Source organism: Seriola dumerili, unplaced genomic scaffold (assembly GCF_002260705.1).
Source record: "Seriola dumerili isolate Sdu_G_001 unplaced genomic scaffold, Sdu_1.0 BDQW01000056.1, whole genome shotgun sequence".
NCBI classification, from domain to species: domain Eukaryota; kingdom Metazoa; phylum Chordata; class Actinopteri; order Carangiformes; family Carangidae; genus Seriola; species Seriola dumerili.
In genome coordinates this window covers 1,118,439-1,142,333 of record NW_019174311.1, presented here as the reverse complement: position 1 = coordinate 1,142,333, position 23,895 = coordinate 1,118,439, and the positions used below count along the sequence as shown (strand labels likewise).

Here is a 23,895-nt window from a genome sequence, read left to right as displayed (position 1 = left end):
ATTAACATGGGAGGTTCAAGTATAAACTCTGCTGACAACAAACAACCGCCCTCTTAAGTGTTGAGAGATGTTCTCTCTACCATCCATGCATATTGGCTTAATGTGGTCAACTCAGCTGTAGAATTAAAAATGTTTTTGTCTTTTTTATGTCATGTGTGTTGTTAGGCTGCACATGGTTCGTCTTATGCTCCTGGAGCGTTTGCTTCAGCACCTTTCTCAGCTCCACAATGTGGGTGGAGTCCAAGCCATCCCTTACATGCAGGTTATACTCATGTTGACCTCTGACCTGGATGGCGAGGATGAAAAAGATAAGGGCGCCTTGGATGACCTGCTTGCACAGCTCATTGCCGAGCTTGGCATGCACAAAAAGGTAACCATAGTCTCTTTGTGATGAATCAATAATGTAATCAGTAATGTGTCATTGTTTTACTGAATCCATGTTATTCCTCTGCAGGACGTGTCCAAGAAGAACGAGCGTAGCTCCATCAATGAAGTTCACCTGGTTATCATGAGACTGCTCAGCGTCTTTATGTCTCGAACCAAGTCTGGCTCTAAAGCTTCTTCTGAGGTACATCCTGTTTCCTCTTAATGCTATTCTCAGATTATCAAAATGTTTAATAAATATATATTGTTTCAAACCAGTACCAACTCAACACCAAAATAAACATGTCTGCATACAGAAGTGATTTCAGGCAGGAGTCAAGACAAAATCTAACATTTTTGTAGATGAAAAACCACTGGACTTGACACTGTGCATCAGTGTGATGGACACACCAGTCAGATGCTTTGGACACCAGCCAAAAGGAAAACAACAAAACATATTTACGTGTTTAAGTCAGGCGGTGTTTCCTCAAGCCACCTTAAAGTACCTGCAGCATGCGGTTGCAGATTACATTAGTCAGATGTCATGTTCTTTGTGACAAAATGTGTGCAGCCTAGCATACACAGTTTCATGGGTATTTATAATTAAGTTGATAGGACTTTGTACTTACTCTGCTGGTTGCACCTTTCTCTCTTCCAGTCATCATCCCTGATTTCCAATGCCACAGCAACTGCCTTGCTTAGCCTGGGTGCCATTGACTACTGTCTCCATGTGCTCAAGTCGCTCCTGGAGTTTTGGAAGAGCCAACAGGGTGAAGAGGAGCCTGTGACCACCAGCCAGCTCCTCCGCCCACACACAGCCTCCTCTCCTCCAGACATGAGCCCTTTCTTCCTACGCCAATATGTCAAGGTATCAGATAACAGGAAACCTGTCAATCAATGTAACTTCAGATCTTATTGTTTTGTAAGTAATATTGATGTGAACTCACGGTGTTGTTCCTGGCATCAGGGGCATGCTGCTGATGTGTTTGAAGCCTACTCTCAGCTCTTGACTGAAATGGTCCTGCGGCTGCCATATCAGATCAAGAAGATTGCTGACACCAACCCTCGTATCCCACCTCCTGTCTTTGACCATTCTTGGTTCTACTATCTGTCTGAAGTAAGTTATTGAGTGAATCACTTGTGACATTTTCCTTTTCAATGTCTGTCCTCAGTTAGGACATAAAGATAAACCTTAATTCTCTGTCCCTTTTCTCCCCAGTATCTGATGATACAACAGACTCCGTTTGTCAGGAGGCAAGTGAGAAAGCTATTGTTGTTCATCTGCGGCTCCAAAGAAAAATATCGTCAGCTGCGGGATCTGCACACTCTTGACTCTCATGTGCGCAGCATCAAGAAGCTTCTGGAGGAGCAGGGCATCTTCCTCCGGGCCGGTGTGGTCACAGCCACGTCAGGTTCAGCTCTACAGTATGACACACTCATCAGTCTGGTGAGTGTCCTTTGGTCAGCTGTTAAGACTGCTTATACAGAGCTGCTTTTGTATGCTGTGTACTGGCTAAAAAATATGTTGTTTCATACTCCTTCCTTAAGATAGCATTTTGTGTGCATGTATTCCACAACCCCCATCTGCTAAATTATTAGTTAATACTCCCGTTTTCCCTTCCTGTTAAATTTCTTTGCTCTGTGATACTACTATACACCACTGTAAGGACTGAGATGTTTATAATGTTCTGTGCTTAAAAGTGTAAACTGTTTCTCTTGGTTCAGATGGAACATCTGAAGGCTTGTGCTGAAATTGCCACTCAGAGGACAATCAACTGGCAGAAGTTCTGCATGAAAGATGACTGTAAGTTATTTCAGATCACCTTTGTATGCACCTTTGGGGGAAAAAAAAAAAACTTTTTGGACCACAACTGTTAACATTGTTTGTGTCTCTTTTCTCTCCTCTCATCTGTTATTCTCTTCTCTGTCCAGCTGTGTTGTACTTCCTGCTCCAGGTCAGCTTTCTTGTAGATGAGGGCGTTTCCCCAGTACTGCTGCAACTGCTCTCCTGTGCCCTGTGTGGCAGTAAGGTGCTGGCCAGCTCCTCCTCTTCATCATTCTCAGGAGGAGGCTCCAGTAGTTCTGGACAGACAGGAGCTTCTCAGTCTTCTCAGAGCAAGTCCTCCAGTAAAAAGAGCAAAAAAGAGGACAAGGAGAAAGACAAAGAAGGTGAAGTTGCTCCACATCTCATTCTTCATACTAGTGCTGCTTGTTTAGTTAACACACACACTGAGCCAGCCAATGAACCTGAACAGGGCATTTGTGTATAAAAAATGGATAGTATATGCTGGTGTCTTCACTTTATGTCTTTGTGGACTGACCACAGGTGATGGAGTTGGCAGCCAGGAGGATCAGCTGTGTATGGGTCTGGTCAGTCAGCTGAACAAGTTTGCAGACAAAGAGACACTCATCCAGTTCTTACGCTGCTTCCTGCTGGAGTCAAACTCATCTGCTGTGCGCTGGCAAGCCCACTGCCTGGCACTTCATATCTACAGGTACTGTTTAAACACATTTCACAGACAGCTTAGTTTAGGCTCACTCTGTCATGCCATCACTTTGTCAAGACACACAGACACAGACACACACAGACAGACACACACACACAGAGAGCCTGGTTTACGCTAGTCAGCCTCTTTTAATGTTTTGTCTTACATGTAGACTAGCTTAACCATGACACAAAAAGTTGTAGTACCCATGGACAAACAGTGGAGTGATTAAATGGTGAAATCATAATCTGGGCTGTTGGCTAACATCTGAATCTCTCTGTAGGAACTCCAATAAGTCTCAGCAGGAGCTACTGCTGGAACTAACTTGGGCCATCTGGCCTGAGCTCCCTGCATATGGCCGCAAAGCTGCCCAGTTTGTCGACCTGCTTGGATACTTCTCCCTCAAGACTCCTCAGACAGAGAAAAAGGTTTGTTTGTTGACATCCTCACGAGCTGTTTATACTAATTTTAGCATAGTAATTGAAATCAGATCAAAAAACATCTTACTTAGGAATTATATTTCTTAGTGTTTTTCGAGCCTTGTGTGATTTTAAGTCCTTTTATAGCTGTTAAATCTCTTTTTGCCTAAGATACATGAATACTTTTACAAAAGAATGCCTAAACTTTTCACATTATTGACATTTGTGTGCATAATGTATTGGTCATTGGTTCCTATTCTGAATGTCTTTTCATCATTCAGTAGAACACAGTCTTGTAATTGTAATGCTCATAAGTCTCCGACATTGTTTAAATTTTTCCATTTCCCTCAGCTGAAGGAGTATTCTCAGAAAGCTGTGGAAATTCTGAGAGCACAGAACCATATCCTGACGAATCACCCCAACTCCAACATCTACAAGTATGTCTTCACAAACATGCTATAGAAACATGTCATGGAGAATGCAAATTCAAGTTGTGGACATTATCTACATAAAAGTTGTGTGTTCTCTCCTGCAGCACTCTGTCAGGTTTAGTGGAGTTTGATGGGTTTTACCTGGAAAGTGACCCCTGCTTGGTATGCAACAATCCAGAAGTTCCCTTCTCGGTACGTGCAACACAACGGCACTTAATAGACACAATCTATAGTGCAAGTTTTTATACGGTTGTAACACACACAGTCTATTATTGTTTTCAAAGTTGTCTTATGTTTCTTGTTTTTGTCCTCCAGAATATAAAACTGTCATCTATCAAAGTCGACACACGCTACACCACCACACAGCAGGTTGTCAAGCTAATTGGCAGCCACACCATCAGCAAAGTCACAGTGAAGATCGGTGACCTCAAACGCACAAAAATGGTCCGCACCATCAATCTCTACTACAACAACCGGACTGTACAGGCTATCGTGGAGCTGAAAAACAAGTATGTTTCAACAAAGAGCTGCTTGTCTTTTTTCCACTAGTTATGCGGTCATGTTGGCTCATTTAACAATGATGTTTTAACATAACATAGTGGCCGCTTGCCACTATTCACTTGGCATTATAAAGTTAAGGCTCTTTGCTGTGTATCTGTAGGCCTGCACGTTGGCACAAAGCCAAGAAAGTTCAGCTGACCCCTGGACAAACGGAGGTGAAGATCGACCTTCCCTTACCCATTGTTGCATCCAACCTGATGATTGAGTTCTCTGATTTCTATGAGAACTACCAGGCATCCACTGAGACCCTGCAATGTCCTCGCTGCAGTGCCTCTGTGCCGGCCAACCCTGGGGTGTGTGGCAACTGCGGTGAGAATGTGTATCAGTGCCACAAGTGCAGGTGAGCAACAGATTTTCTTTACAGTTTTGAAAATTTAATTGAAAACACTGTAGTTGACTGTATGTTAACTTTGCGGTTTTCTCCTATCAGGTCTATCAACTACGATGAAAAAGACCCCTTCCTGTGCAATGCCTGTGGTTTCTGCAAATATGCCCGATTTGACTTCATGCTTTATGCTAAACCATGTTGTGCTGTGGATCCCATTGAGAATGAGGAAGACAGGAAAAAGGTAAACAGTCACTTGTTAGAAAAGACATAAAAAAGAAAATAGTCAAAGGGGGCGTTACTATTTCAAAACATCAGCTGTCATGTAAAGCAGGTGAGTGAAGTTGAATGAATCTTGGAGTCTATCACTCTGCCTCCATTTAATCTGTGTCTTTGTTGTTACTGCAGGCTGTGACCAACATCAACACCCTGCTGGACAAAGCTGACAGGGTCTACCACCAGCTGATGGGACACCGACCCCAGTTAGAAAGCCTCCTGTCTAAAGTCAATGAGGCAGCACCAGAAAAACCACAGGTCAGTGTCATGAAGGGCATGAACTGGTGGACAATGAATGTCTTAAAGAGCTTGCTGCTATTTACTTTGGCAGCTGTCTTGTTGTGGGGAGGGAGGGTGGGGGTTAAGATCGTTCTAAGAGGCCATATAAACCCTGGTTACAGATTATTCTATTTATTCTATGTTCCTATCTCAAGACTGATGTCTAGAGTTCTGACATCATTTGCATTTACTAAGCTACACTTTCAGTTGTAGGTGAATTTAATTGCTGGTTGGATCCTGTGCTAGATCGATCTTCAAACCCTGCCACAATGAGTAAATCTGCCTCACTCATTCTGTCCTTTGTATCCAATTATGGTATATCTGATATGTGGCGCTGTCTCCATCCAAACGAGCTAAAAAAAGAACCATACCCTCTCTAGAATGGATAACTTTTTCTTATTGATAATCAGCTGATTCAATTGGCCCGTTTGTTTAAAGCCTACCACAGGGGGCAAATGATTTCCTACAACGTGGGTATGAAAAAGAGGGCCTGTAGGCAGAGACTAGAATTAGCCAACCAAATTTAAGTAATTGAGCAACAATATGCTCAAGTAAACAACCCAGAACTATATAGAAAACGAGTTGAACTAAATTTGACCTCCTATCTATACACTCAATTGATACCAACTTTTGAAGAGCAAGAGTATGTTTTATACTCATGGTGACAAATCTGGTAGGATTTTAGCTAATTAGTTGAGAGAAATCAAAGCAAAGCAAAACATCACAAAAATCAAAATGGATGATGGCAATACCACCTCCAGCCTTTCCAAAATAAATGATACATTCAAGAATTTCTATGCCTGACTCTACACCTCTGAATTCCCAGATGATAATACCTTAGTGGAGAACTTTTTGAATCATTTAAACATTCCCTCGCTCTCCCTTGACAATACAACCCCATAACAAAAGAGGAAATAACTGCAGCTCTCTCTTCTGGAAAATCCCCAGGACCTGATGGATTTCAGAAGAATTTTATAAATCATTCTCTTCGTTGCTTTCACCTTAACTAAGCTTACTGTTATCCAGTCTTCCAGCATCATTCAGTGAAGCTTGTATCACACTTGCTGCAAAGAAAGGCAAGGATCCAACTGAGTGTTCGTCTTATAGGCCTATCTCCTTATTAAATGTTGATGTTAAAATATTGGCTAAAGTCCTAGTCCGTAGATTAGAGGACATTTTACCATCAATCATATCTGAAGATCAAACAGACTTAGTTAAACACCACCACTCTTATTTTAATACCACTTCTGTTTAATATTGTGTACTTGCCCTCAGATACGATTGTATATATACTTGTCCCCTACTGCTTCAATCCTTACTAATTCTCAACAATCTCAACTGTTCAATCTCCATAGTGGAATGCGGCAAGGATGCCCCTTAAGCCTATTACTTCTCGATTTGGCTTTAGAACCATTAGCAATTGCATTCCGCACTTGCAAGGATATTTTGTGAATTTGGAGAAAAGGGGTTGAACTAGGGGTGGGCGATATGGCAAAAATATCATATCACGATTTTTTTAAAATAAAATCACGATTTCGATTTTATCACGATCTTAAATTGGAAAAAGAAAAACAGACAATTTAGACCAAAGAACCTTTCTTAACAGATTTTATTTCAAATAGTCGCAGTTTTGCTTGCATGTGCAAACAACGTAAAGTTTAAGGTAAACAACAACATCATTCTGGTTCGTCGTGTTACCACCCGACGTGCGAACGGTTTCTGTGCAAACTTTGCAGATTACATTTGCTTGCGCTTGATCAGTTGCGGAAAATCCAAACCAATTCCATATAATGGAGGTGGAATTTTTTTTAGCGACCGACTCCGTTTGGCTTTCAGCCATCGCTCTCCATGTGCTACCGCTACACACACAAACAAGGAGGCGGGTAGGAAAGTGCGTCACTGCCCGTAATTCGCTATGATTGGTCGGTCAGGTTGATGACGTCAATACGTCTGTTGCGTCGGTGCATCAGCATAGAACTGCAATTTATAGAATGTGCCCTAGACGATCCCACGATCTCTGCAGTTTGAAAGATCTTCTTCACGTTGTAATCCTTCACGATCTAATATCGTCATATCGCCCACCCCTAGTTTGAACTCAATCTCATTTCACCCCTTGCCCATAACACTTAGCCCTACCCCTCCGTTTTCCGTGTTCACGTTTAGGCGTAGGGTGTTCCGATTCTTGTTGAGACAGAGGGGTATGGTGAAGTGTAAGGGCTAACTGGCCCTTCAAATGAAGATTTTTCCGAGGCACACTTACAAACGGGGTGTTATGAGACATTTCCCCGAATGCCTTGCGAATCACTGGCAAGATGGCTACGGAACGACCCAAGTGACCAAAGAAACTCACAAATGTAGTTTTCTCTGTTAATAAAGATTTAAAAATTACGACAACCATTGTATTGTCTTAGTTTAATGCTGTTTCAATGAATTATGGTCCTCTTCTTAATAAAAGCCACAAAAAAAATTGCTAGTAATATGCTGATGTCTTGGTAGCTATTGTTAACGTTACATCTTTATTAGGGATTTGCATATTTTAATGCTGCACTCCCACCCCATTTGATGGCATATGACGACCTAAATTTAACTGATGTCCAGCAGCGATTTTGCTGAGCTTTACCACTCCCACATCAATGCCAACTGTCAGGGCTGCCTACAGAGCATCGCTAACAATAGCCTGGTAATATAACAGTGTTTTTTTTAATATGGGCATGTGCTTACATTAGAATACTCTTTGTTCATGTGCTTCCTCCAGGATGACACTGGGGCAGGTTCAGGACTTGGAACATCCTCTGCTAATGTGAACCGGTACATTCAGCAGCTGGCTCAAGAGTACAGCGGAGACTGCAAGACATCATTTGACGAACTCTCCAAGATTATCCAGGTTTGAGAGGAAAAAGAGAGTTCATTTTCTTAGTAACTGGTTTTTGTCCCTCTTTTCCTCCTTGCACGTAACTGTGTTATTTCTCTTTTCTCTTTGTTTACAGAAAGTGCTTGCATCTCGTAAAGAGCTCCTGGAGTATGATCTGCAGCAGAGAGAGGCTGCTACCAAGTCGTCCCGAAGCAGTAGCAGCCATCAGCCCACTTTCACCGCCAGTCAGTACCGTGCCCTCTCTGTGCTGGGCTGCGGCCACACCTCCTCCACCAAATGCTATGGCTGTGCCTCAGCTGTCACAGGTCACTGTATCACACTGCTCCGTGCACTGGCCACTAACCCAGCCCTCCGGCAGATCCTGGTCCTCCAGGGACTCATCCGGGAGCTGTTTGAGTATAACTTGCGACGTGGTACAGCAGCCATGAGGGAAGAAGTGCGCCAGCTGGTCTGTCTCCTCACCAGGTATGTCCCTCCCTTACATGTCTGTTTGTATTTCTGTCTGAGTTGAATAAGAGTGCCTGTGTATTTGCCTTTTACTCTGTGCTTATACAGAGAATTAAAATGATTATTTATTGTTCTTGTCTCTTGTTTCCTTCTGTGTTTTCCTGCTTCAGAGATCATCCAGAAGCCACTCAGCAGATGAATGACCTCATCATCGCTAAGGTGTCAGCTGCCCTTAAAGGTCACTGGGCCAATCCTGACCTGGTATGGCATCTTACACGTCCTGCTATAAATGGAGGAAATGAAACTAAAGAATTATTGCAATTCTGTTACTGAAACAAACAGCTGGTTTTGAAAATCACGAATATATTTAAAAAGTAGAGCATTTTAACATTGTTGATATGAACATGATGTTTTCTTGTTTTCCCAACAGGTTAGCAATCTGCAGTATGAGATGCTGCTGCTGACAGACTCAATTTCAAAAGAGGGAGGATGCTGGGAGTTGCGGTTGCGTTGTGGTAAGCCTGATTTCCTAACCTCCTCTGTTAACTGAGTTTAAACTAGTAATTTTTCAGTCTCTGTCTGATTCCCCTGACTTGAAAAATGATCTACCTTTTCTTCAGATTTTTTTTGCCATGTTTTCACTTAGATGTTCTACAGCCCTTAATGTGTTTGGGATATTATATTGTTAGTGATCACAACTGAGCTCTGTGTCTAAAAGCATTGCATGTTTTTGGTTCACATAGCTCTCAGTCTGTTCCTCATGTCGGTGAATATAAAGACGCCTGTCGTGGTGGAGAACATCACTCTAATGTGTCTGAGAATCCTGCAGAAGCTGATCAAGCCCCCTGCTCCCACCAGCAAGAAGAACAAGGTATATATGAAATAAACTGTAAATCTGTGATGTCACCACTGCTCTTTCATTGTTTCATCTGCCCTTAGATGGTTTTAGGTGCAGTTTAGGCAGAAGAAGACATTTTGATTACCCAACAGTCGTTAGGGCCAAACAGAAATCTAGAAATCTAATAATAATAATAAATCATTGATATTTCATTTATATGAATCAAATATGCCATTTCAGGAAATGTAAAAGTTACATATGCAGTCTCTGTCAGTTACAACTTGGTTGTTTCATGTTCTTTTACACAGCAATGTGTGTTTGCTTTTGTTCAAAGGATGCTGCTACTGAGTCCCTGACCACAGTCAGGCCCTACAGTAATGAAATTCATGCCCAGGCCCAACTCTGGCTCAAGAAGGATCCCAAAGCATCCTATGAGGCTTGGAAAAAGTGTCTCCCAGCAAGATGTAAGAACTGTGCCTGAACAAATATACTGTTCACCAGTGTTTTGTAGGATGGTGAAATGATGAAAACTCTTGATGATAAGCTTTTCTTGTTGAATTTATCATGGTAACCTCAGACCAGGAGACTGTGTCGAAGCCTCAGGGGAAGGCAGAGTTGCGGAAGCAGTACCTGCTGGAGAAGTATGCGTGGAAGTGGAAGCAGTTCATGAGGTCCAGAAAAGGTGAAGGCCTTTTCCCTCGCCTGCTCAAACTGAGTCACAACAACTGGCTGCGACAGGTAAAAAAAAAAAAGGGGTTTTAAATTCAGTATTGTTGCTGTTGCAAATTGTTGCTGTTATAGTATTGGTGCTCCACTTGTTCTCCTCATTAGTCTCACAAGGTCACATGTGCATACCTATTAGAAATCTATAAACTGTTTCAAACTGAGAAAATTATGTTCTTATTTTTTGGCTTGTTATTTTACAGACTAATTAATGCATCCTCTCAAAACAAAATCACTGACTTATGTTTGTTGCAGGTCCTTTTCACACCTGCCACTCAGGCAGCCAGACAGGCAGCCTGCACTATTGTGGAGGCCCTAACAACAATCCCCAGTCGCAAGCAACAGGTCCTGGATCTGCTCACCAGGTATGAGCCACAAACAGTGAAATCCATTACCACATCATGTGATATTAGGAATGTAAATAAACTGTTATTAGACTACAGTAAGATTTTCTCAGTGCAAAAAGATGAAATGTATATGATGGTGAATATACCACTATGTTACATGTATTTCAAAATAACAGAAAAATGTGAAAGAAATTGTCATGAAGCTGATTGTCCAATGCAAATATCTCAAGCAGAAATATGAAATCTTAAAATAACCATGACAAAAAAAAATGTAATTAATACCAAGGAGCACTTAAAGCTCAGATGTAAACCTGTCTTAGACTTAAAATCTAAAACTTACCCTTTTCCTGTGTGTCTGTCAGTTATCTTGATGAGCTGAGTGTGGCTGGAGAGTGTGCAGTGGAGTATCTGGGTCTGTACCAGAAGCTGATCAAGCCAACACACTGGAAGGTTTACCTGGCTGCTCGTGGAGTCTTGCCCTACATTGGTAACCTGATCACCAAGGTAATGCTCACAAGTACAGAATATCTGTATGTGCCACTAATTTCCTTAAATTAAAACCAACATGTTTTGATAGATGCAGGGAGGTTACATGAGAATTAGATCTTCCAGAAAACAACAGTGTGCTTTTTATATGTTTTATTGATTTAAAATGCCTGGTATCTATACTGATAGCAAATATGTCAGAGATATTTTAGTATGACAACAAAACAATGTCCTTTTCCTTTAGGAAATAGCCAACCTGCTGGCTCTGGAGGAGGCTACACTGAGCACAGACTTGCAGCAAGGCTATGCCCTCAAGAGCTTGACTGGTATGTTAGTTTCTGTCTCACTGTTTATCTGACAAAGGAGTGTTGGGTTAATGGGAGACTTTAAACACCATTATAGAGCAAATGATACTGAAGATTTTTTCTCACAAGTGGACTGCAGAGCAAACTTGAATATTAATAATATTACACTGATTCATTTTTGAATTTCATTTGATGAAGTGATTTGTGTGTGTTTGGTGCCACTGCAGGATTGCTCTCTTCTTTTGTGGAGGTGGAGTCCATTAAGCGGCATTTCAAAAGTAGGTTGGTCGGCACAGTGCTCAACGGTTATCTGTGTCTGAGGAAGCTGGTGGTGCAGCGTACCAAACTCATCGATGAGACTCAGGACATGCTGCTGGAGATGCTCGAGGACATGACGACAGGTCTTCACTAACTCACCTCAACACACATGAAATTTAACCATGTCACAAATTTTATTGTTCATAGCAAGTGTTGTTTTCACACTTGTTAACATTAAAGAACACTCCAGTCACCATTATGAACAGATTTCATTTCTTTAAATCATTCAAGTCTTTCTTTTACTGTTTCCATTACTCAGTAGTAATAATACATAAAGTATGAATTATAAAGCTGTTTCTGCTTTTTAGTGAAGGAATAACCCACAAAAAATTTTGTGAAATGAAGCAACTCAGCAGAAGTCCTTGTATATTTGTTTAAAACATCAAGTTTGAAAATCTTTTTGTTTTCGTCATAGGTACTGAGTCTGAAACCAAAGCCTTCATGGCAGTGTGCATAGAGACTGCAAAACGGTACAACCTGGATGATTACAGGACACCTGTGTTCATTTTTGAGAGACTGTGCAGCATTATCTATCCTGTGAGTTGCCGTTACACTGATGTATTACATTTAAAAAGTCCTACATGCCTGAAATGCTCTAAATTCAGTGTGAATTTGTCTTCATCTGGAGCTTTTGTTTCGTCCTCTGCGTCTAGGAGGAGAACGAGGTGACAGAGTTCTTTGTGACCCTGGAAAAGGATCCTCAGCAGGAAGACTTCCTGCAGGGCCGCATGCCAGGAAACCCCTACAGCAGCAACGAGCCTGGCATCGGCCCTCTGATGAGGGACATCAAGAACAAAATCTGCCAGGACTGTGACCTGGTGGCGCTTCTTGAAGACGACAGTGGCATGGAGGTAAAGGGACTCTCTACTTTAGCCACTTTGTGTGTTGATGTTCATTTTTATTTTCCTCCCCTTTGTACAGTTTCTTATTTTATGCTCAACCTCTCCCTTTCTCATGTAATTCTAAAAGCTGACATTCAACGAGAAATTGATTTGATGCCACTTTGTTCCTCTTAGCTTCTGGTCAACAACAAAATCATCAGCTTGGATCTGTCAGTGGCTGAGGTCTACAAGAAGGTGTGGTGCCCGACAAATGAGGTGAGAGTCCTAGTGAGTTTGTCAGTAAATGCCTGATGCTTTGAATAACATTTAGAATCATGTAATTAGATTGTCATCAAAAGATTACTTCTACTACTACTCCAAATAGTATGTGTAATAAGTCACAGAGCTTGCTGACTTTCTTTGAAGGGTGAGCCAATGAGAATCATCTATCGAATGAGAGGTCTGCTGGGAGATGCCACTGAGGAGTTCATAGAGTCACTGGACTCAACCACAGGTTTGATTTACTATTAATAACTGTATGTTCACAATTCTGATTCAAGCATAGTTTAACATGTGTTACAATATGATTGTAATTGTCCTGAATATCTTATGTATTCATGTAATAATGTATTATGTAATAAAACACTTTCTTTGCCATCACATTTACCTGTAATCAGTATGTTCCTGGAAGAGATAAAAAGATGAATATGTAATATCTCATCTCTGTTGAAAAGTAATGTCTTCTCTTTTTTACAGATGAGGAGGAGGATGATGAGGAGGTGTACAAGATGGCAGGAGTCATGGCACAGTGTGGCGGGCTGGAGTGTATGCTCAACCGGCTGTCTGGAATCAAAGATTTCAAACAAGGAAGACATCTGCTCACTGTAAGCCAACTTTAAAAAAACTTTTTCTTAACAATAGGCGGTTATGGTTATTCTCTGAACTTCTCAACTTTAGAGTTGACTGGTGCGTCTCTGTCTCACTCACAGGTTTTACTGAAGTTGTTCAGTTACTGTGTGAAGGTGAAGATCAACAGGCAGCAGCTGGTCAAACCAGAAATGAACACACTCAACGTCATGCTGGGAACTCTGAACCTGGTGAGTCTTGCAGTGACTTGCTGCATTCACGTGGTCCTCAGATCGTTCCGAGTCATTCTTCCAACTTCTGTGTTTTCATGTGCTTTAAGAAGGAATGGGGGAAATCACATGAATGTTCCCAGTCAGAACCTCAGAAACTTTATCAGATCCTTCCGACACCAGATGAATGCAGGGGCCGTGTAACATTGTCTTGTGTCGTCTGATTACTGGGGAGGAATTCAAATTGCAGTGCAGTCTCAACCATGCTGTTATAATGGAATTTATCAGTTATTTGATGTTTTAATTGTCACCTACTCCAGGCTTTAGTGGCAGAGCAGGAGAGTAAAGACAGTGGTGGAGCCTCTATAGCGGAACAAGTTCTGAGCATCATGGAGATCATTCTTGATGAAGCCAATGCAGAGATTTCAGAGGACAAGGTAAGAATGTAAAGCACATTCGACCCTCTGAGTAAAGACGTAATGTAGGAAGATTTGACACCAAAACCTGAGATTCTTGTTATTGTTTGATTAAAATGGGAGCTGGTTTGTCTTTCGAAGGGTAACCTGCTGCTGACAGGAGACAAAGATCAGCTGATCATGTTGTTGGACCAGATCAACACCCCGTTTGTGCGCTCCAACCCCAGTGTGCTGCAGGGTCTGCTGCGCATCATCCCATACTTATCCTTTGGTGAACTGGAGAAGATGAGGATCTTGGTGGAACGCTTCAAACCATGTTGCAGCTTTGACAAGTGGGCATCACTTAGCTTTCACTTACACCTAATCACGTGTTCAAAGTTTTCAAAATGTACAGTGTTTAGGTCTTTGAATGTATAGAAACACTGTCTGCTATTATTACATTATCAAGCAAATCAGGCTGACCATTTTACAGTGCTGTGTTTGGGTATCGAAGTGTGTGAAACCTTACCACCTCCTCTGTTTCCGAAGGTATGACGAGGAGCACAGTGCAGATGACAAAGTGTTTTTGGATTGCTTCTGTAAAATTGCTGCTGGTATCAAAAATAACAGCAACGGCCATCAGCTGAAAGATCTTATTCTCCAAAAGGGAATCACACAGAGTGCACTGGACTACATGAAGAAACATATCCCAAATGCCAAAAAGTAGGTGTCAAAGTAGTCAGTGAAAACTTTTGATACAATGAATATTTATACAAATATTTCTATGCTTCTTTGTTTCAACCATTGTCTCCATGTTCTGAATGCTCTCATTAGTCTGGATGCAGATGTCTGGAAGAAGTTCCTCTCCAGACCAGCTCTACCCTTTATTCTCAGATTGCTTCGTGGTTTGGCGACCCAGCACCCCCCCACACAGGTACTAAATACTAAAAACTCTGTCGGAGCTGCCTGATACCCAACAGAGGAAGATGTATAACTCAGGACAGTTTCCAGTACATGGAGGAATAGTGCAACTATCAACCATTAAAATATTTGGCCCAGCTTGCAAACTCAGCATCAACAATTCTTTTATGTAGAAATGACCCTCCCCACCCAACATGACTGGATGACTTCTTATCTTCTGTCCAGGTGCTGATAGGCACAGACTCAATAACCAACTTGCACAAGCTGGAGCAGGTATCCAGTGACGAAGGCATCGGCACTCTGGCAGAGAACCTTCTGGAGGCCCTGAGGGAGCACAGTGACGTCAACCTGAAGATTGAAGCAGCGCGCAGGGAGACCAGAGCTGAGAAGAAGCGAATGGCTATGGCCATGAGGCAGAAGGCCCTGGGAACACTGGGCATGACGGTATGCTCATCCTCTTCCTTTGTTTAAATACTCCTATTTGTGACTCTGCCTGTCGCATTGTTTCATCCCGTCGTTAACACGGCCCAGGGTTCATTTTCACTCCTGCTTTTGCCTTTCAGACCAATGAGAAGGGTCAGGTGGTGACTAAGACCTCACTGTTGAAGCAAATGGAGGAGTTGATAGAGGAGCCGGGCTTGACCTGCTGTATCTGTAGAGAAGGTTACAAGTTCCAGGTACAACACACAGGATTACATCACAGACAACCCTCAGTACAGAGGATTTCTTCTTGTGTATTGAAGTGACTTGTGGTGTTTTGAATGAACATTTCCGTCTGTCTCTTATAGCCAACCAAAGTCCTGGGTATCTACACTTTCACAAAGCGTGTGGCCTTGGAGGACTTTGAAAACAAGCCTCGCAAGCAGCAGGGCTACAGCACTGTGTCGCACTTTAACATAGTCCACTATGACTGCCATCTGGCAGCTGTCAGGTAGCAACACACACCATTATGTACCTGCTGATGTTTAGAGCAATCAAGAAACTTCCTACTATAAAGTCACATTGAATTTAGTGTAATGTGAGCTCTGTGTTTTTCCTTTCCTCCGGGGGCAGGCTGGCCCGGGGGCGAGAGGAGTGGGAGAGTGCTGCTCTCCAGAATGCCAACACCAAGTGCAATGGGCTGCTTCCTGTGTGGGGACCACATGTCCCAGAATCAGCCTTTGCTACATGCTTAGCAAGGTAAAATCAAACATCAGCACCCACACAGTTGCAGAAATTTCACATCATAAGACAGTGAATGATCCCCCTCTGGATCTCTCTCTGGTGCAGACACAACACATATCTGCAGGAGTGCACAGGCCAGCGGGAGCCCACCTACCAACTAAACATCCACGACACCAAACTGCTGTTCCTCCGCTTCGCCACCGAACAGTCGTTCAGCGTGGACACGGGAGGAGGAGGCCGAGAGAGCAACATCCACCTCATCCCCTACATCATCCACACTGTGCTCTACGTCCTCAACACGTATGTACATCAGACATTCGATCAGTGCCAGTGCTCAGCTGCTGGGACAGTGATGAAGTGTAAAGAAGACACACAACATTCAGGTGGAACATATTTCCTGTCCTTGTCTCACTCTCCTGTTCAAACTGTCTCTGCAGTACAAGGGCTACGTCTCGGGAGGAGAAGAACCTGCAGAGTTTCCAGGAGCAGCCGTGTGAGAAATGGATGGAGAGCTCATATGAGGTTGAAGGACCGCACTATTTCACCATCTTGGCCATGCACATCATGCCGCCTGAACGCTGGAGGAGTTCACGTATATACTTCCTACGTAGACTCCTGGTCACCGCACATGCCCGCAAGGTCTCGGGCGTTTGCACCAACAAGTAAGATTTCACTTTTCTGTTCTTCTGTTTTACAAGTGTTACAGTTAAAACTGCAACTTTGTCTAACATTAAATCCCTTCAATGGGGCAACATGAAATTATGATTTTGTTGGGTGGGGTTTAAGTGAGGCCACCAAAGACGACAAGTGTTTGACCACTTATTCTGAATGAACACACCTTACACCTACATGGAAGAGTTTCTAATCTACCAATCTTTACTTAAAGTAGATCTGAACTTACTAAATTGTGCTACTATTTTACAGATTCATATCATATTTAAAAATATAGCTAATCTCATAAACCATCCTTCTCCTCTGTTTTATTTTCAGACTTACAGACAAAGCACCAAAGGAATATGCAGTGTATCGCTCTCCTCTTCTCTTCTGGGGCCTGGTGGATCTCGTCTATGACATGTTCAGGGTAAATGTGTTGCACATCAAAACTATTGTGCACCAATGATATTCTGCTGTGTGTGTTAAGTTATACAGACATGTTTAATCTGACTTTAGTGAGTTTGAAAATGAGTCAGGGCTTGATGCACAACAAAAAGAAACAGTTTTTTGCACTTTTAAATGATGATTCAAAAAAAAAAGAAAAAAGAAAAGAACCAGTTGAATTTTGAGGCAACAAAAAAAACCCTGTGAATGTAATCAAAGGTTTGAGGCCTCTTTTCTTTGACAGTCACATTGTGTTGTTTCTTGGATCTTACTACATGATGTAATACTGAGACTAAAACGTTTCTCTTGTCTGCTGTTTGGCCGTACAGAAAGTACCCACCAGCAACACTGAGGGGGGCTGGTCCTTCTCGCTGGCAGAATATGTCCGTCACAACGACATGCCCATCTATGAGGCCTCAGAGCGCGTGCTCAGGGCCTTCCAGGATGAGCTCATGCCTGCCGAGTCCTTGTCAGAGTTCTTTGATGTTGTAGGTTAGTATACATATACGCCTGATTCACTTTGACTGCCCAGTCATCACATTTCGAAGATTCAACTCGAAATCTGAATTCATCTTGGAAAACGACCCGTCACTGTTGCAGCTCTTGTTTTTCCTTTGTGACTGGTCAACACTGAACTTCACATTCTTGTTTTGACTTAATGTTGTTTCTTTTCCAGGTCTTCTCTCTGAAATCGCAGACCCAGACCTCTTCCTGCAGGATTTGTTGAACTCTTTGCCGTGAAAGCCAACCTCAGTCCACACCTCTCCAACACACAACAGCCCTGCAAATAACATGGGGACACCTATCAACTGAAAGAAATGTCTTTTTACACATTGATACACATGCAGAGTACATACACAAAGTATACACCATGCTTCCTGCTCACCTCCCTCCCCCATATGACGTAACAACTTTAAACAGAATCAATGTGTAGTCTAAAAAAGATCATCCACATTTGGCAACATCTCTGTAACGTTTAACACAAAAACACAACGCTGTTAAAGGGTGGGGGGGACACACTCAAACAGAATTTCACGTGTTGCCCCTCTGATTCATTTCGCTTCAGTGTTTAGTTTCTGGCCAAGCGTGAGACAAGACATCTGGGACTCATTGTGCTTCAGGACAGCTACCACCAACAGATCTGAAGATTCACATCACAGTTCACCACAGAATGATGGGCTGAGAGTATTTGGTTTTCATATTTAAAAAAAGAAGAAAAAAAAAAAAAAAAAGTCTGATTGATGGGAATAACTCATGTAAATTCTGTTATAAGGTGGACATTTTTGCTTTTCAACCCCCCCCCCCCCCATTCTAATCCTGGGGTGCAATGTTAAGGTAACTAAAAAGGTTTTGGGATTTGACCCACCACGTGTTACGAATGGCATTTGATTTTATCTTGTTTTCATTTCTTGTTTGTTTGGTTTCAGTTTGTTTTTGGTCAGGGCTTTTAAAATGGCAGAAGGTGTCAGTGTCGCATGGTTGCCAGGTAACCTGTCCTTTCTTCTGGGCTTTTGCTGTTTGGTCTTCATGTAGGTTGTAACTGGAATTTGAGTGATGGACAGAAAAGGGTTTTTTGATTTAGTGTGTATGTGTAAGTTTCTTTTATCAACCTCTGAAGCAAAATGAGGAAAAAAACAAATAAGTTTGTTTTATTTTTTTTCCATAAAGCTATGCCTTGTTGACAAAGTGAACTTTGGACTTGTGAAAGATTCCATCTGTTGCAATGAAATATCAGACCTGTCTAAATTAATAATAAAACAGACCGACATTATATCCTTAAACACTTCTTTTCTTTGACTAATTGTTTTGTGTGTTCAGTTTATTCATTTCTCAGGCCTCTCTGTGCTCGTTAGTTTTGGTTTTATCACTGGCTACATTCTTGTGTCAGTTCCCACAACAGACTTCTGGAAAGCAAAGTGCAGCTGAGTTTTATCTTCAGTGACTCTTCAACTTAGTGAAAAAGGTGTCCTTGTACTCAAGAGTTGAATGCATGGTGTGGAGTTCACCCAGTTTATTGTTAATTCACCTATTCCCGCTGCTACAATGTTCAACTGTTGCTGAATGTCTGCTTTCTGAATTTAGCTTATGATTAATAAAGCCGTAATAATTCCAAATCTGCTCCAGGGTGACCTCCTCTGTTCCTGCTGCTGTCTCCACTCAAACTGTGGATCACCTTCTGTGTCCATTAAAGCAGCTTATTTGTTTTCTAATGGGCTATTGAAGGTGAATAGAATAGAAACATATTAAAAACACAGTGTAGTTTTTACATTCACACCAGATCAGATTACTGAAGTCATGTTTCTTTAGTCTTGAAGGACTTTAAAACGGGTCATATCTATTTTAGAAGAGTACAGGGGCAAAGTCCAGTGTAAACAATCAGACGTTACATTCTGAGGCCTGTACTACGAAGCAGGATTTGAGGTTATCCAGGTAACATCAGGTTTAACTCTGGGTTTTCAGCCTACGGCTCACGGTAAATCACCATGGTAACTGATGCTGAACTCCTAACCTGCTCTGGCGCAGATTAATTTAGAGGATCAGATCAAAACTGGTCAACAGCCAAACTACTGACCAATCAGATACCTGGAAAAACTGAGTCATCATTCCTACAGGATCCTGACAGGGACAAAAGAGTTTACAATAAAGTGATCAATAATAAAGATCAGTAGATAGTAGTAGGAACTAGAAAATTCCAGGGAAATTTTGAGTGCCACGGGGGCTACTGCCGGAATGAGTACATGACTTATTTCCGCCAAATTTTGGCACATAACTCGTCCCGCAGCTTTGAGAAAACCCGGTAATATATACATCAAAACGTGCGTCTTGATCCCGAAAGAGGTGCTATGACTTTTGGTGTTAAAATTCCAATTTTTCCCAAAGTTATTCCCAAAATACTGGGAATAAATAATGCATTAGGAATGCATTGGAAGCTTCTTTAAAAACCCACAAAATTTCACCTTTTTTCTGAGTCACCCAGCTCTCTCATACCTGCACGTAGAAATGTGATTTAAACTATAAAACGGAGTAAAACTTCTGCTCTCTCCAAAACACAGGAACTGTTTTTACATAACATGTAAACTTTTTAAACTATGAGCACTCAAAGGAGGAGTGGAAATCCCTTTTTCTTCAAAGTTAGAGTGACAGCGTCAGTTGGCTAGAGTGCGTGAAGCAGTAAAAAATAACCTTTATTTTTATTTTTAACTCGAGCTCAAGGCCAAACCGTAAAAAGGAGACAAATAATTCTTTCTGAAAATGTAGACATAGTTGTTGGGATTCATAAAATGTAACTTTGACAGGCAGGGTCTGCACAAAATTTAAACGGGGGTGCCGAGTCCGGCAGCAATACCTGTCTCACTCTCATCGACACCTAATGTAATCGTCTTTTTTTTTTCAAAAGAATCTCACTCTGTCTTCGCACTGAGCTTACTCACTCATTTTAAGGAATATCTGAATAAAATAGAGACTGTAAGAAACTTCTGGCTTCAGTGTCTGTCACGGTGTTTTCGGTTTTTGAAAAGAAGTAACGGTTTTCTCATAATTTGCAATTGTTTTAAGCCATGTAGAAGCCAAATTCTGGGCAGATTTTCACATTGCCATGGCAACGGCAGCTCCTGACCTGTGTGCGTGTGTGCGTGCCTAGCAACCAGATAACCAACTCTCCAAGCTCCGCTAGCTTTACATTAGCCGCATGTTAGGTCTTAAATTACATTTAGTTAGGTCTTAAATATGTAAGTCCATTTACTGCTTCCTTTGTTGCTTTTCTTTTTGTTTTGTTAAATGAGTGAATGAAGTTGTGACGGTCTCCGCTGAGACAGAGGAGAGGAGAAGCTACTAGCCCTCTCTCGCTGTCACTTCTAGTCGCGTTGCTCTCCTCCCCAGTAATGTTAAATTTAGCACCGAAAAAAACATAATAGTGGTAATTTAAATAGCGGTTCATGGGATTTATTAACCCTCAGGGGTCCCTCTGTCCTTTTTTGGACATTTTCTTCACTTTTCTTTTTTGATTTGCTGATCATTTTGGCTGTGTTACAGCTGAAGGTATGGATTTCTGCAAGAAAGTGTCTTTTTTGACATATTTTTAAAATCTAATGTCAGTTACTGTTACAGGTCTATTATACACTGGTAACACATTTTGTACCCTCTGGGGTTCCTCGCGTCCAAAAAAGGACACACAAAGAAAATGCTATAAAATCATCATATATCAATATTTTTTTCTGCTTTGTTTTGCATACATCTCTTAAACCACTTCAGTTCTGCTCAAACCTACCAAATGTTTATTAGTTTTCAGGATTTTAACCCTTTAAATGCCAGTTTGAAGACATGTTGCCTCTTGTTTTATTAAAAAAAACAACATAGAATATGAGATATTTCCCACATAATACATGATGGAGGGATGTGACATTGTTTTATATCAGAGTCTTTTATATCAAGACATTTCTCAAAACCAGAATATGATCAGGGTGACTTTTGAACACTGGAAATAAATCATGCACTCATCCCGACAGTAGCCCCCGTGGCACTCAAAATTTCCCTGGAATTTTCTAGTTACTATTATAGCTTCATTTTAATTGAACAAATATTCTTTAATCCGACAGGATTCCTGACACTGATGAAGCTTTTACTCTCTTCTTCATCACTGCTCAGAATAACATGAGGACTCCGTGACCAAATAAATAGAAATAAAAACTAAACTTCTGATGATAAGAACAATGATCCACACTTTGTTAATTATTTCCATCATTATAAATAAACATTTCAGTCAGACTGACTCATCAGACATCAGCTACTTCTCTCCTTTTTTCTTTCTCTCCTCTCTGCAGCAGAAACAGTCTGACATTAACTTTAACTTTCATCTGCTTCACATGTTCATAACAGTTCATCATCAGACTGAAGAGCGAAAATACTCAAACATGATAATTCATGCACTATTTACAATATATCTTAAATTTGACTTTGATAGAAATTATATTTAGACATGGAAATAATCGTTTTTATTCCAGTCACGTGATCATGTTTACATTTCACCTTGTTGAACATCACTTTTGGACGTTGCTATCACTGAACTTACCGGCAAGTATCAGCGTGTCTTTCATATCATATAAAGAACTTCATTCATGGTTTTGATGATGTTGTTTATAATTAACAACCCTGCCTCTTTCACGTGAACTCGTAGTACAGGTTATCAGGATGGTCAATGTTAGGTTCAGTTAACCCAGATAACTAAAAGTTATCCTGGATATGTTGAGCTTGCTTCGTAGTACAGGCCTCTGAAGGTCGTCTGAACCCCGGCTGACGGCAACCTCCCTACTTTCCTGTTTCAACCTCCCTATCAAAGTGCTTATTTTAAAGGACAGGTTTACAGCAACCAATAATTCTTCCAGTGTAAATTTAGGTTTGTGAGCATTCTTTCAGTTGTGAAACTCATATTTAGTCTGCGGTGGTATTTTTCTCCAGTTTTAATAGAAACTTAAACCTGTTGGGATCATGAGTGCTGGGAGAAAAGGCTATTACTGTGTGGATCATATCTGGAGGTATTGCTGTGTAAAGGCCACTAGAGTGCGACATTCATTAACACACTCAGATGTGTCATGTGGTAAATGAATAATATACAAAACCTGACATAAACAATCCAACTGACAACATTAAAGTTTGCATTGTAAAGTGACTGGTCAAAACATTTAGAAAACACCAATAACAGTTTAATTTCAACTTGCATGTGAAAGCACATATTGCACATGTCACTCATGGCTTTCAGCTAGATATTTTATACTTAACAATTAAAAATAACAAAAGTTACAATGTCATAAACATTTACAAAATAAAGTATGCATTGGCATAAACATTTCCCCTTTATACAAAGGAATACGCTTTAAGTTAAAACCCTCGTCATTCTGTGACCAGTGACAAGGAGCCGGCTGCTAAGTTTAAGGCATAAAATGCACATTTTAAGGCCCATCTGGGGACCAATAAAATCACAGTGTTTATGGTCATAGTTGATCAGTATAAAACTCCAATCTTTTCTACCTTTTTACACTCAAGTGAAAACACCAAAATAAAAACATGCAAACAAAACGCTTTACTTTTCTGGATCTTTTTTTCTATCTGAAAAATGTTATTCATGTCGAACTTCTTCTGGACATGGTGCAGATATGCTCAAGGCTTCAGACCTTGTAGATATTGTAGATGTTGTATCGTGTGTCACGTTATCTTCACGCGTGTGTCCCCTCTCCTTACTGGCAGCACAGTGGTGCCACGTCCTCTGCGGGGGAGGCGAACAGCCTCATGGCCTCTCTGGAGGATTTGGTGTAGCCACTATGGAAAATCAAGGCCTTCTTCACTGTGAAGAAGGAGACAGTCTTGTCCCACACATCAGAGCTGGACACTACAGTGTTGAGTTGGCTCTCCAGGGCTGAGCGGAGCCTCACTGCTCTGTCTGTGCATTTCCTCTCCAAAATCATCATTTTACACAAGCTGAGGAGAAAGGAAGAAAAACATTACAGTACTGTTGGATAGAGAGCGCTTCAACTTTAGACATGAGCGAATACAGTCCTAACTGTCAGTTCGTACTGATGAGTGTTATTTGTGAGTCTGATAACCTGATAAAAACAAAACTATCCTGACCCTCCAATGAGAAAATATTTGAAGGAAGAGAAATATGAAGAAATATCCTCCTCTACAGATGAGTTTTGTCCTTACGTTTTGCGCTGATCCCTCATGATGAATGTAATGTCAGATGTCGTCCAGTCAGTCCAGACCTGTGTGAGGCGTTCAGGGTTGTGATTTTACCCACCAAGACGTCCATCCCTTATATACTTATACCAACTTTCCCATCGATTCAATGTGATGCTGGTTCTCACAGTGGTTGGCCAATCACAAAGCAGAGTTATGACAATAGGATGTGAATGAATTAGTTGAATTCATGGGGTACAATGGCCCCAATCCAA

At 41.4% G+C, this 23,895-nt stretch overlaps 1 protein-coding gene across 1 annotated transcript in view; it reads left to right on the top strand.

The window, feature by feature from the left end:
• ubr4 (ubiquitin protein ligase E3 component n-recognin 4) overlaps positions 1-19,065 on the top strand; it is a 55,762-nt gene extending 36,697 nt beyond the window's left edge. The window contains exons 60-104 of the mRNA XM_022741867.1: positions 166-370; positions 455-568; positions 1,022-1,231; positions 1,331-1,480; positions 1,583-1,810; positions 2,089-2,167; positions 2,296-2,532; positions 2,690-2,858; positions 3,133-3,277; positions 3,620-3,705; positions 3,804-3,891; positions 4,015-4,208; positions 4,361-4,600; positions 4,691-4,829; positions 4,994-5,119; positions 7,896-8,024; positions 8,128-8,477; positions 8,630-8,720; positions 8,890-8,974; positions 9,203-9,330; positions 9,632-9,761; positions 9,875-10,035; positions 10,276-10,385; positions 10,730-10,871; positions 11,098-11,179; positions 11,386-11,559; positions 11,892-12,013; positions 12,130-12,327; positions 12,493-12,573; positions 12,724-12,811; positions 13,054-13,181; positions 13,287-13,394; positions 13,694-13,810; positions 13,931-14,121; positions 14,318-14,491; positions 14,603-14,702; positions 14,915-15,133; positions 15,253-15,366; positions 15,478-15,620; positions 15,743-15,868; positions 15,959-16,153; positions 16,291-16,515; positions 16,844-16,934; positions 17,281-17,443; positions 17,628-19,065. Of these exons, the coding sequence (XP_022597588.1) occupies positions 166-370; positions 455-568; positions 1,022-1,231; positions 1,331-1,480; positions 1,583-1,810; positions 2,089-2,167; positions 2,296-2,532; positions 2,690-2,858; positions 3,133-3,277; positions 3,620-3,705; positions 3,804-3,891; positions 4,015-4,208; positions 4,361-4,600; positions 4,691-4,829; positions 4,994-5,119; positions 7,896-8,024; positions 8,128-8,477; positions 8,630-8,720; positions 8,890-8,974; positions 9,203-9,330; positions 9,632-9,761; positions 9,875-10,035; positions 10,276-10,385; positions 10,730-10,871; positions 11,098-11,179; positions 11,386-11,559; positions 11,892-12,013; positions 12,130-12,327; positions 12,493-12,573; positions 12,724-12,811; positions 13,054-13,181; positions 13,287-13,394; positions 13,694-13,810; positions 13,931-14,121; positions 14,318-14,491; positions 14,603-14,702; positions 14,915-15,133; positions 15,253-15,366; positions 15,478-15,620; positions 15,743-15,868; positions 15,959-16,153; positions 16,291-16,515; positions 16,844-16,934; positions 17,281-17,443; positions 17,628-17,692 (6,640 nt within the window). The 3' untranslated portion in view covers positions 17,693-19,065. The remainder of the gene's footprint in view (positions 1-165; positions 371-454; positions 569-1,021; positions 1,232-1,330; positions 1,481-1,582; positions 1,811-2,088; positions 2,168-2,295; positions 2,533-2,689; positions 2,859-3,132; positions 3,278-3,619; positions 3,706-3,803; positions 3,892-4,014; positions 4,209-4,360; positions 4,601-4,690; positions 4,830-4,993; positions 5,120-7,895; positions 8,025-8,127; positions 8,478-8,629; positions 8,721-8,889; positions 8,975-9,202; positions 9,331-9,631; positions 9,762-9,874; positions 10,036-10,275; positions 10,386-10,729; positions 10,872-11,097; positions 11,180-11,385; positions 11,560-11,891; positions 12,014-12,129; positions 12,328-12,492; positions 12,574-12,723; positions 12,812-13,053; positions 13,182-13,286; positions 13,395-13,693; positions 13,811-13,930; positions 14,122-14,317; positions 14,492-14,602; positions 14,703-14,914; positions 15,134-15,252; positions 15,367-15,477; positions 15,621-15,742; positions 15,869-15,958; positions 16,154-16,290; positions 16,516-16,843; positions 16,935-17,280; positions 17,444-17,627) is intronic.
• Positions 19,066-23,895: the final 4,830 nt, after the last annotated feature.